The sequence below is a fragment of the Pelophylax lessonae genome, assembly GCF_965119305.1.
Source record: "Pelophylax lessonae genome assembly, chromosome: 8".
Classification (NCBI taxonomy): Eukaryota; Metazoa; Chordata; class Amphibia; order Anura; family Ranidae; genus Pelophylax; species Pelophylax lessonae.
The window spans coordinates 278,201,988-278,214,063 of NC_138775.1; the positions used below are offsets into that span (position 1 = coordinate 278,201,988).

A 12,076-nucleotide genomic window follows, 5' to 3' on the forward strand; every position below is an offset into this window, starting at 1 on the left:
GAAGGTTACGTGTGAAAAATGTGGTTTGTGCGAGATTTTTTTAGTATATAGTAACGGACGGTCAGACTTTACCTATGAGGAATGTATTTTTAATGGTTTGTAATAAATTATGACTGATTTTATGAAATGTCATGGTCTCTATGTGGTGCAAGTGGAGTCCCATCTTTATTTACCCGCAACCCATCTTGGTTTCTGATAGGTTCAGAGGTTTTTAAGGCATGGAGATTGGTTGATGTTTAATATAGACCCAACTTTTTGTTCTTTCTAGCAACATATGACCCCATCTGCAACAGTAGATCCCCCATCATAACAATAGATTCCTCCACCAGCAACAGCAGACCCCCCATCACTATACCCCGCAGCAACAATAGATCCCCCTAGCAGCCAGCATCAGCAGACCCTCCACAATGCCCAAGCACCCCTTGCCAGTACATACAGTGCCTTGAAAAAGTATTCATACCCCTTGAAATTTTTTTGAGGGCCACATAAGAGGGCTCCGAAGGCCACACGTGGCCTGCAGGCCACAGGTTGAGCACCCCTGTTCTATAGTACCCCCCCCCCACACTTCTCCACCAGCAGCAACATAAAAGGGAGGGAGGTGAGGGGCAAGAGAGCTGGGCCAGCACAGACAGTAAACATTCCCAGAAGAGGGGAGAGGTATGATATGCAGGGAGGGAGGGGGCTGTGCTAGGGAACTGACTCTTGTTTTGAGCAGTAGCGAGCAAGTTCAAATGCATATTGCAAATTAATAAAAAATAATTTATGGAAAATAAATGTAAAATTTAAGAAATTTATATTAAACATTTGAAATGCCTAATTTTCTGTGCTTTAACATAAACATTTTTAAGTTGGTAACAGGGTCTCTTTGAAGTGTTTCTCTACCTTTTTTCAGTCGAGTTACCATTTAAAATTATAGACGAGCTCAAGGCACCCTTTAAAATAACGGACAGTCTCCAGGCACCCCTTTCTAAAATGTAAAAAACAATTCTAATAGCTTTACATAATGCAGCAACATCCACACCCAACGCTAGAGGTGATTTATTCTTCCAAAGTATATGCACTTTTGCACACTGGTACCGACTAGTATTCCAATGTTTCTCTTCTCCCTCAATTTCTCTCTATCAGTCAGCTAAAGTGAACCCAGTGCTAAGGGAGAGGGGCACAGGAGGGTCATACAAGGATGCTGTGGAGGCAACAGAAATCCTCCTTATTTAATTGACGATGTCATTGGTTGTTGGGATGCCAGTGTCTAGAAAGTCGTAATGGTGCATAAGGAAAACCCGTGGCTTTGTGCAACTGTAAAAGGCAGACTTGATCCACCTACTGGCTTGTATACAATTTTTTGATACAATTTTAGGCATTTTGCCAAGGCACCCCTAAAGAAACCTCAAGGCACCCAAGGGTGCCTGGGCACCCTGGTTGAAAAGGCTGCTCTAAAGTATAGTCAAAATGTATTTTTTAGTTTTTGGATAGTGTAGGGAAGGACTAGAACCCCTGTGCAGCTTTCCATAATTTGATGACATCAATAGGCTGACACAATGTTTCTTTTTGTTCCATTGAGAGCGTTTGTTTCCATATACACCAATGTAAACATGGTGGAAGGACAGTGAGTCATGTAAGTACTGAAGGGGCACCATCATGACTTTAAAGCAGAGGAGTTGGAGAGAAGGTTCACTCTTTTCGTCAAGCCCAAAACTTTGTGGTACCTGACTTTAGGGCTGCCATGACTTGTCGAGGTAGTCGACTACGTCGACTACAAAAATTAGTCGACGTGCGTGAAAGGCGTTGACGCGTCACGCGTGACGTCACACGCCAACCTGCTCGCATTGCCGGCCGTCCGCTGCATTGTTTGGGGCCGCTGCAGGCTGCACTGCCCCGCCCCCCGCTGCGCTCCAGTCCAGAGTGTCCGGCTCTTCTACGTCAGGCGCTGTGAGCGCCATAACATCCTGGAGGCGAGCGACGCTCTGAACACTGAGGCAGTGATGTGGTTGCAATGCTCTGCAGGTGCTGGTGCAAAAGTTAGTAAAATGCCCTTTTTTTTTTTTACTTACTGAAATGAAACATTGTCATAACTTGTCACATAATTAAAGCTTAGCCATATTTTTACAAAATGCAGAAAGATTGCCACAAAACCTAAAAATGTCTTCAGTATGAACGGTCATTCTTCTATATTTCAAATGGGTGTGTCAAATGGTGGTACAGCCACAAACTAGACATGCTGTATACAACAGCATATTCATACAATGTCATGTAGCATTTTACACATGCTTGGCGAAGCCCCTCTGCTACAGCTATAGCAGTCATGCAGAAGTGACATTTTCTAGGTGCTTGATGGTGCCGCTCCACTAAATGTACTGCAACTCTGTGTAGATGGCACTTCATTTGTGCTTGATAGTGCCTCTCTACTACAATTATAGAAGCCCTGTGTAGGTGACATTTAAAAAGTGCTTTGCTTACACGTTACATCTACAGCAGCCTTGCGTAGGTGACATTTTACAGAGGCTGGACAGTGCATCTTCACTACAACAACAGCATCCCTGTGTTGAAGACATTTGACGTGCTCAACAGTGCCTCTCCACTTCATCTACAGCAACCCTGTGTAGTAAAAATCTGGGTCAGGATGGTCCAGTAATTTGTTCTATTACAGACAGCCTTGGTTAGCCAGCAGGTTCCATTTAAGGGCTTACTGAGGGGTCTGTACTGGGAGGGGGGCTTACTGAGGGGTCTGTACTGGGAGGGGGGCTCACTGAGGGGTCTGTACTGGGAGGGGGCTTACTGAGGGGTCTGTACTGGGAAGGGACTTACTGAGGGGTCTGTACTGGGAGGGGGGCTTACTGAGGGGTCTGTACTGGGAGGGGGGCTTACTGAGGGGTCTGTACTGGGAGGGGGCTTACTGAGGGGTCTGTACTGGGAAGGGACTTACTGAGGGGTCTGTACTGGGAGGGGGGCTTACTGAGGGGTCTGTATTAATTACAGGATTAATTAGCTAATCAAAAAAACAAAATAAAAATAATCGTTAGATTAGTCGACTAATCGTAAAAATAATCGATAGATTAGTAGACAGACAAATTAATCGTTAGTTGCAGCCCTACCTGACTTGGAGTTGCCCCACCCTCAATCCAGTTGGATAGTTACAGGTAGCACCGCTTTGTAAAACACTCATAGGGTAGAATGAGTTTGATATGTGCTTACCGCAGGCCGGAATGTCGCAAATTTCGTGTTTCATGTTTTCGTCCAACGTGAAGCACCACGGAGCCTCCTTCTGGTTGCCGGGGTTCCTGCAGTACGAATGACCCCCATTCAGTTCAGGGTATCGCAGAGCATTAAACGTGTGAGTGTGCGGATATTGTGAATTCCATGGCTGACACTGCCGTCCAGATTTGGTGACGCTCACTGTGCCGCGGTAATCCACCCCTGTGCTGTTATAGCATTTGTGGTCTGTAAAAAAAAACAGAGATGATTAAAAAAAAAAATGTAAATGAATTTCACTTGCATAGAGGAGGCGGTAGAAGAACTTACAATCTGTTAGGGTATAAGAGGGAATACAGAGGTGGAAGAGCTAACAATCTATTACGGCATAATGAAGGACTGATGGTGGAAGCTTATAATACATTAGGCTGTACAAAGGGAACATAGCAGAGCTTACAAACTATAAGGGTATAAGGGAGGATATAGAAGTTGGAAGAGCTCACAATCTATTAGAACAGTGGCCTCCAAACTGTGCTTTGCTTGCTTTCATCTAGCCGTCAGGGCACTATTCCTCCCACTGACACCAATTATGGGGCACTATTCCTCCAACTGACACCATTTATGGGGCACTATTGCCCCCAATCTATTACCGTATAAGGAAATGACAGCGGTGGAAGAGCTTGCAATCTATTACAGTTTAAGGAAAGGACAGCCAAAGAAGAGCTTACAATCTATTACAGTATAAGGGAGGGACAGCGGTAGAAGAGCTTACAATCTATTACAGTATAAGGGAGTGACAGCGGTGGAAGAGCTTACAATCTATTACAGTATAAAAAAAGGACAGAAAATGTTGGAGAGCTTATAATCTATTATGGTATAAGAAAGGGACAGAAAATGTCAGAGAGCCTACAATCTATTAGAGTATAAGAAAAAGAACAGAAAATGTTGGAGAGCTTACAATCTATTACAGTATAAGGGAGGGATGGCGGCGGAAGAGGTTACAATCTATTACAGTATAAGGGAGGGACAGCGGTGGAAGAGCTTACAATCTATTACAGTATAAGGGAGGGACAGCGGTGGAAGAGCTTACAATCTATTACAGTATAAGGGAGGGACAGCGGTGGAAGAGCTTACAATCTATTACAGTATAAGGGAGGGACAGCGGTGGAAGAGCTTACAATCTATTACAGTATAAGGGAGGGACAGCGGCGGAAGAGCTTACAATCTATTACAGTATAAGGGAGGGACAGCGGTGGAAGAGATTACAATCTATTACAGTATAAGGGAGGGACAGCGGTGGAAGAGGTTACAATCTATTAGGGTATAAGAAAAGGACAGAAAATGTCGGAGAGCTTAAAATCTATTACAGTATAAGGGAGGGACAGCGGTGGAAGAGGTTACAATCTATTACAGTATAAGGGAGGGACAGCGGTGGAAGAAGTTACAATCTATTACAGTATAAGGGAGGGACAGCGGTGGAAGAGGTTACAATCTATTACAGTATAAGGGAGGGACAGCGGTGGAAGAGGTTACAATCTATTACAGTATAAGGGAGGAACAAAAGTGGAAGAGCTTACAATCTATTACAGTATAAGGGAGGGACAGGGGTGGAAGAGCGTAAAATCTATTACGGTATAAGAGGACAGAAAATGTTGGAGAGCTTACAATCTATTACGGTATAAGAATGGGACAGAAGATGTATAAGTGCCTATAGCCTGCTGGGGTAAATGGAAGTAATATAGGAGATGGAAGAACGTACAGTATGATCTGTTAGGGTAAAGAAAGTAAAGGGTATATAAGCTTATAAATGATTAGGGTATAATGGAACGATATGTAGGTTATATTCTCACTGTCTTACTAAATAAGCCCATGTATCACTCTGCATAATGGCGGAGAACATGCTGATTAATGACATAATGAAGTAATAGAGCAATGGACTGTTTCATGTGGTTTTCAGTAGAAGTAATTTTACAAATGGGACAATATAAGGATCAGATACACACAGCTTCTGTTAGATTCAATTACGTGCGCCATTTTCTACAATCAGACAGAAATAATGGAATTACATTTTCTCAGAAAATCTGCCACAAAGTTCTGTATATCGGTACATTTACAGAATGGCAAAACCAGTTTTCTGGCAAAATCCTTCCAAAAGTATCCACTTGACCTCTGGAAGATTTACCCCCGTTCATGACCAGGCCTTTTTTTGTTTTTTGGCACTGCATTACTTTAACTGACAATTAAACGGTCATGCAACACTGTACATAAATGAAATTTATATAATTTTTTCCTCATTAATAGAGATTTCTTTTGGTGGTATTTGATCACCACTGTGGTTTTTATTTCTTGCGCTATAAATGAAAAAAAAATCGCTAGAACAACTTTCTCCCATCCTGTTCCTAGACAATCAACAAAATACATTCCATGGTGAAGGATATTTGTGCTCCCTGTGTGGATATACATGCTGGGGAATGTTCCTGACACTCATTAGAACTAAAGAAGGGGCTTGGAGAAGTTTTGAAACACCTTCAACATTACAGACAAGTCCAGGTGAATGTGGCCAACCACTACTAGATACACCATGACCTGGATAGATGAGAACCTTCACAGACATACAAAAAGACTCTTCCACCTAGAATCTTTCTGCACAGGAAGGCTTAATTTACATCAGGACTTAAATGGGTTAAAAGATCAGCCTGAATCTGATCATCTGTGATATTTTGGTCACAAGTGGAATCTCATGGACCTGGAAGCAAGTAGAGATCACTGGAGTAGGGGTATCTACTTCAGTGATTTCCAGCTTCCAGGGGCATCAGACAGATATGGTATATGGTGTGTCTAAAAAGTTTGGTGAATGGTAGGATATCCCAAGGGCAACATGGGCCAGGTGTGCGCGCATGCACATGGCTATCCAGAGACACGTTGAGAAGCGCCACCTTGCGTGGAGTACACGTGATTTTCGATGATGCGGGCAGTCGAAAGTAGTCAGTGTGAGAGGTAGGGTCACAGTACAATGGAGCAACGAGTGAACATCAAGTTCTGCTACAAAATAGGGAAATGCATGAAATGTTGGTGCATGTGTACAGGACAGAAGCCATGAGCAGAAAATGTGTTTATGACTAGTTCAAATGCTTTCGTGATGGGAAAGAAACGACTGAGAAGAAGCCCCGTTCAGGTGGGCTGTCGACAAGCAGGACCTCAGACGTGATTGAGCGAGTGCGACAAATGCTGGTACGAGATCGGCTAACTCTACGATTGATGGCAGAGGAATTGGGCATTAGCAAGGACACAATGTACACCATCGTCCGCAAAGATTTGGATAAGCAGAAGCAAAACAGATGGAAACCTCTGGAGATTTAATTACCGATTATTTTGAAGGCCAATAAGAGCCCATTAAGACTAGCACGACACGACTTTGCACGACTTGGGGAGGCGACTTGTCAGTCCCGTGCACCACGACTTTGGAGCGACTTGCAGGGACTTCACAAAATGGAAGTCTATGCAGGTCGCTCCGAGGTCGCCCCAAAGTAGTACAGGACCCTTTTTCTAAGTCGGAGCGACTTGTGTCGCTCCTATTAGAACGGGTCCTGTGCTACTCAATAGACCGCGACCGAGCGCGACTTGTCATGCTGACAAGTCGCCTGACAAGTCGCGCTAGTCTGAATGGGCTCTTAAGGTAATTTGTTTGGATCTTCTGTTTTGTTTGTTTTCTGATACCATTCACCAAACTATTTAAACACACCTAACCATATGTAACCAATGTAACCATAGTTATACTGAACAAAATTATAAACGCAACACTTGTTTTTGCCCCCATTTTTCATGAGCTAAACTCAAAGATCCATGAAGAGAACCCCTCTCCAAAGTGGCAATTGCCATTGAATGTGAGCATTTGCCCACTCGAGTCGGTTACGAAGACCAACTGCAGTCAGGTCGAGCAATGAGGCAAGCATGATGAGCTTCCCTTAGATGGTTTCTGACAGTTTGTGCAGAAATTCTTTTGTTATGCAAACCGATTGTTGCAGCAGCTGTCCGGGTGGCTGGTCTCAGACGATCCTGGAGGTGAAGATGCTGGATGTGGAGGTCCTGGGCTGGTGTGGTTACACGTGGTCTGCGGTTGTGAGGCCGGTTGGATGTACTGCCAAATTCCCTGAAACGCCTTTGGAGACGGCTTATGGTGGAGAAATGACAATTCAATTCACGGACAACAGCTCTGGTGGACATTCCTGCAGTCAGCATGCCAATTGCACACTCCCTCAAAACTTGTGACATCTGTGACATTGTGCTGTGTGATAAAACTGCACACTTTAGAGTGGCCTTTTATTGTGGCCAGCCTAAGGCACACCTGTGCAATAATCATGCTGTCTAATCATAATCTTGATATGCCACACCTGTGAGGTGGATGGATTATCTCGGCAAAGGAGAAGTGCTCACTAACACAGATTTAGCCAGATTTGTGAACAATATTTGAAAGAAATAGGCCTTTTGTGTACATAGAAAGTCTTAGATCTTTGAGTTCTGCTCATGAAAAATGGGGAAAAAAACAAAAAAGTTGCGTTTATAATTTTGTTCAAAACAGGACCAGTGTAAAAATATACCATACCTGGAATTCATCTTCAAGTCAAAATCCAATGCAATTTTTAGTGGGACAGAGAGAAAGGAGAATGATAACATGAACTGACAGAGTGAGTAATGACTGAGCTCCTCACTGCCACCCTGCACTTACTCTTATTAATGGGGTCGGCCATTGGTATTCCAATGCGGATGCAGTTACTGGCCTCAGGGCTGTCTGGCTGTGGAAGGTCCTCGCAGTTCGGCAGCTTCAGTCTCATTAGTATCATGGGGTTGGACCTGGCAAAGATATACTCAGCTTGGCACAGGACGTTCTCCAGGATCTCACACTCATCCCGGCACAGGTCCCGTGGCTTGGGGGAGGACGAGGTCTCGGAGCAGTAGGGAAAGGCGTAGTGGCAAAGGGATGGAATGGCGAACTCGGAACATTTGTCTGACAGGTGGTTGGAGGTTCCAATCATTGTGAAGGCAGCTGAAAAAAGAGAGAACATTTAAAGAAAGTGTGTAGCATTTTGTACGTATATTTTTTTTAATGGTTAGGACAGTAAAAAAAAAAAAAAAACAACAAAAAACTGAAATTAAACTTTCAGTTTAAAGAGGAACTTAAGTCAACTATACTTACTCACAGCTCAGTGTAAAATCTTTATAAATGTAAAAGTAGGCAGGTAAATTAATTAGCTAATATTTGCAGTCTTTTCATCACGTAAATCATACCAGCCAGTAAATTTCAGATTTCTACACAAAGTTCTGTTTAGCTGTTTTAAAGCAGAACTTTGTGTAGAAAACATGTTCAAAGTTTAACCACTTGCCCTCCGGAAGGTTTACCCCCCCCCCTTCCCCTTCAAGATAAGGCCATTTTTTGCCATATGGCACTGCATTGCTTTAACTGACAATTGCACGGGCGTGCGACACTGTACCCAAATACAAGATATATTATTTTTTTCCTGCAAATAGAGCTTTCTTTTGGTGGCAATTGATCACCTCTGCGGTTTTTTTTTTGTTTTTTTTTTGCGCTATAAACAAAAAAAGACCGACAATTTCGAAAAAAAAAAAACCTATATTTTTTACTTTCTGCTATAAAACACATCCAATAAAAAAAATTTAAAACATCTAATTTCTTCACGAATTTAGGCCAATGTGTATTCTGCTACATATTTTTGGTAAAAAAAAATTCAAATAAGCGTATATTGTGCAAAAGTTATAGAGTCTACAATGTATGGGATATTTTAAATATTTTTATTTTTTTTTACTAATAATGGCAGCGATCAGCGACCTTTAGCGGGACTGCAATATTGCGGCAGACAATTTGGACACTGACACTTTTGACACACTATCACTGTACTAATGACACTGCCTGGGAAGAGGTTTACATCTGGGGCGATCAAAGGGTTAACTTTGTGCCTAGCTAGTGTATGTGTACAGTGTGGGAGGTGCTTTTACTAGGGGAAGGCATGGATCCATGTCACTGCTTTGCAGGAACACAGGATTAATGGAATTTTACTGGTTCCCGCATCTCGCTAGTGTGAACCGGCTCTCAAAGCATCAAACTGTAAACAATAACACAATTGCAACTATAGGTTGGAAAAAATGCAGAGTTTGAAGTAAATGATACAACAAAGTACACTAAATGTAATAATAGTACAGAAATTAAAAGTAATTGGGTGAGATTTACTAAAACAGTGCAAAATCTGGTGCAGCTCTGCATAGAATCCAATCAGCTTCCAGGCTTTATTGTCAAAGCTTAACTGAAGAAGCTGAAGCTAGAAACTGATTGGCTACCATGCACAGCTGCATCAGATTCTGGGTGCTCCAGTTTTAGTAAATCTCCCCCAATGTGTTATTAGATATTATTAAATATTATTAATTAAATTATTATTATATATTATTATTATTATTATACAGGATTTATATAGCACCAACAGTTTGCGTAGCGCTTTACAATGTGAGGGAAGACAATACAGTTACAATACAGTTCAAAACAGGAGGAACTAGATTATTAAATACTGTATATGTCTAAGTAGATTAAGCCATTAAATAATAACTAATAAAACATTTTGCAAGTTCTGTGCAAGCTGTTGGTGCTATAAAAATCAAATAATGTTATATTACTATTAATAATCATAATAATGATAAAAATAATAAGAGAGACCAATGAGCATCAAGATTGCTGACTAGACAATGTGGAGAATATGACGCACCTGTAATTTGGTTCTCTATCTCCCCCTGCATGTGCAAAGACTCCATGTAAATGGTGCGGTTCCCAATGAAGCGGGCGCAGGCGATGCCTCGGTACGGTTGGCAGTAACCGTCCTCCTCAAATTCATCCCTGAAACCAAATACAAGGTGAGCGGACTGCAAGTCAGCCAGTAGGAGGCAGCACAAAACAGGACAAATAGACACGAGGCAGCAAAACAATGAGATGGATTTAATAAGGAAGAAAACAGCGTTCTCAGGGATCTACTAATGCAAAAACTGACGTGCAATGAAAATATACATCGTATAGAAAAATTGTTTTATTTTTCACGGCTAGATGTGACGCAGCTTCACTATGCCAAGAGTAAAGCACCCCAAAGCGTACCAGCGCAGCAGAATATACCATTCCGTCATCATATAACAACCATCATTTTATACCCTTTCCAACCTAATAACAAACATAATATTATAGATTTTTAAAAGCTTCCAGTGGCTGAAGAGACATCAAATACGGTTTTATGTCAATCTCATTTTAGCGGTCAGCGTGTGTATTTTAACAGTCCACCTGATAGCAGACTGACAACTTTCAGCCCAGGGGACAAGGTAGAGGCCCATGGTGCAGCGAATCGGCCCCCCTCCAACTCTTTCTCTTCCTAGCTTCCTCCTGACCCTCATTCCAGGCTGAAGCTCCGCTCCCGGTACTCTCTAATCACTGGCTGAATCCCGGTTCCCGACCTGGCCAGCAGGGGGCAGTTGGAGGGAGCTGGGACAGCTTGGTTGGGGCTGGCTTGGTGAGGAGAGTCTACAGTGGGGCATTAAACCGGCCTCTGCTCAGACACATCCAGGCTGGAGGCCTGCACTCTGTCCTTGTCTTCCACCTGCACTTAGTAGGTCAGCGGCAGGGACTTTTTACTTCTCTTCACCAGGAATCCTTTAGGCATGTCTGTAGCAGAAGCAGTGCAGCCTTTTTACAGGGCATCAGAGAGGCCCAGGGGGCATTGGTCCCCCTGCCCCCTAGCCCAGTCCTCCCCTGCCTGATATCACATTTCAGCAGGTGTGTAAGGCATGGCTAGAATATTATCTGATCCTCCCAGCCTTCTTAAACCGTTAACATTAAAGTAGAGCTATGACCTCCCATTAAAAAAAAAAAATTTGTACTGCAGTACTAGATTATAAGTACTCGTATCCATACATTTTTATTTATATGCAATGTCCCAATGTACTTGCTAGAAAATAGGACTACTCCAGGAAGTCAATTCCCCAGCACAGCCTCCTTCCTCCTTGCACCTCATAGCTCCTTTAATCTTCTGGAATTGTCCAATTACTGTTTGTGCTGGGCCAGCTCCTCCGCTCACCTCCCCACATAACCTTATAGATAGCAGCTGAGAGAGGAGCAAAGGGGAATACTATAGAGTTATTCAAGCGTAGTGCCTCCCAATGACTCCAGTCTGGACAGCAAATACTGTTATTAGGGCTTGTTGGCCCACTTTTATTTAATAAGGAAAGTTCCAGGAAAATAGTCGCCCTCACAGGGGTTTCCACCATCATTTCAATCACCAAGAAAATTTACATTAAACCTTCTGACTTCCTCTTGTAGTACCGCTGCTCGGAACTCAGGTCTAAGCAATTGGTCTGGTCCTATCTTTCTGCACTTCTCTCTGCTCTCTCTCTCTCTTGCAGCGCCCTGCTGCTCTGGCCCAAGGCCTGGTCTCCTGTCTCCAGCGTGAAGCCTTGAACTACTGTCAAGCCCTTGATTATAAAGGCTGTGCAGTGTGCATACCTGCATACTCAGCCTGTTGATCTCCAGTAAAACCAGGACCAAGAGTTAAGAGGCTTTCAGTGTTAATTTTGGCATCAAATTTCAATTTAGTTTTAGTCATAGTCTTTTGACTAAAATGCCATTTTCGTTGTAGTCCAATTTTAGTAATCTGCAGTTGTTTTAGTTTTAGTCATATCTGCATTACATTTTAGTTGACTAAACTCTAATGGGTTTAGTAAAATTGTAATGCATTATTTAAGGCATTTCTCTAGAATTGCCAAACTCATTATATACTCCTGGAGGAAAAATCTAATAACATATTATTATTTATGGTATTAAGGTTTGAACAAACAAAACGCTCTG

General features: G+C 42.6%; 1 protein-coding gene across 1 annotated transcript in view; it reads right to left on the minus strand.

Annotated features, from left to right (window-relative positions):
- ROR1 (receptor tyrosine kinase like orphan receptor 1) overlaps positions 1–12,076 on the minus strand; it is a 395,062-nt gene that overhangs the window by 13,825 nt on the left and 369,161 nt on the right. The window contains exons 5-7 of the mRNA XM_082265154.1: positions 9,960–10,087; positions 7,916–8,233; positions 3,193–3,438 (exon numbers count right to left, since the gene is read on the minus strand). Coding sequence (XP_082121280.1) covers positions 3,193–3,438; positions 7,916–8,233; positions 9,960–10,087 — 692 coding nt within the window. The remainder of the gene's footprint in view (positions 1–3,192; positions 3,439–7,915; positions 8,234–9,959; positions 10,088–12,076) is intronic.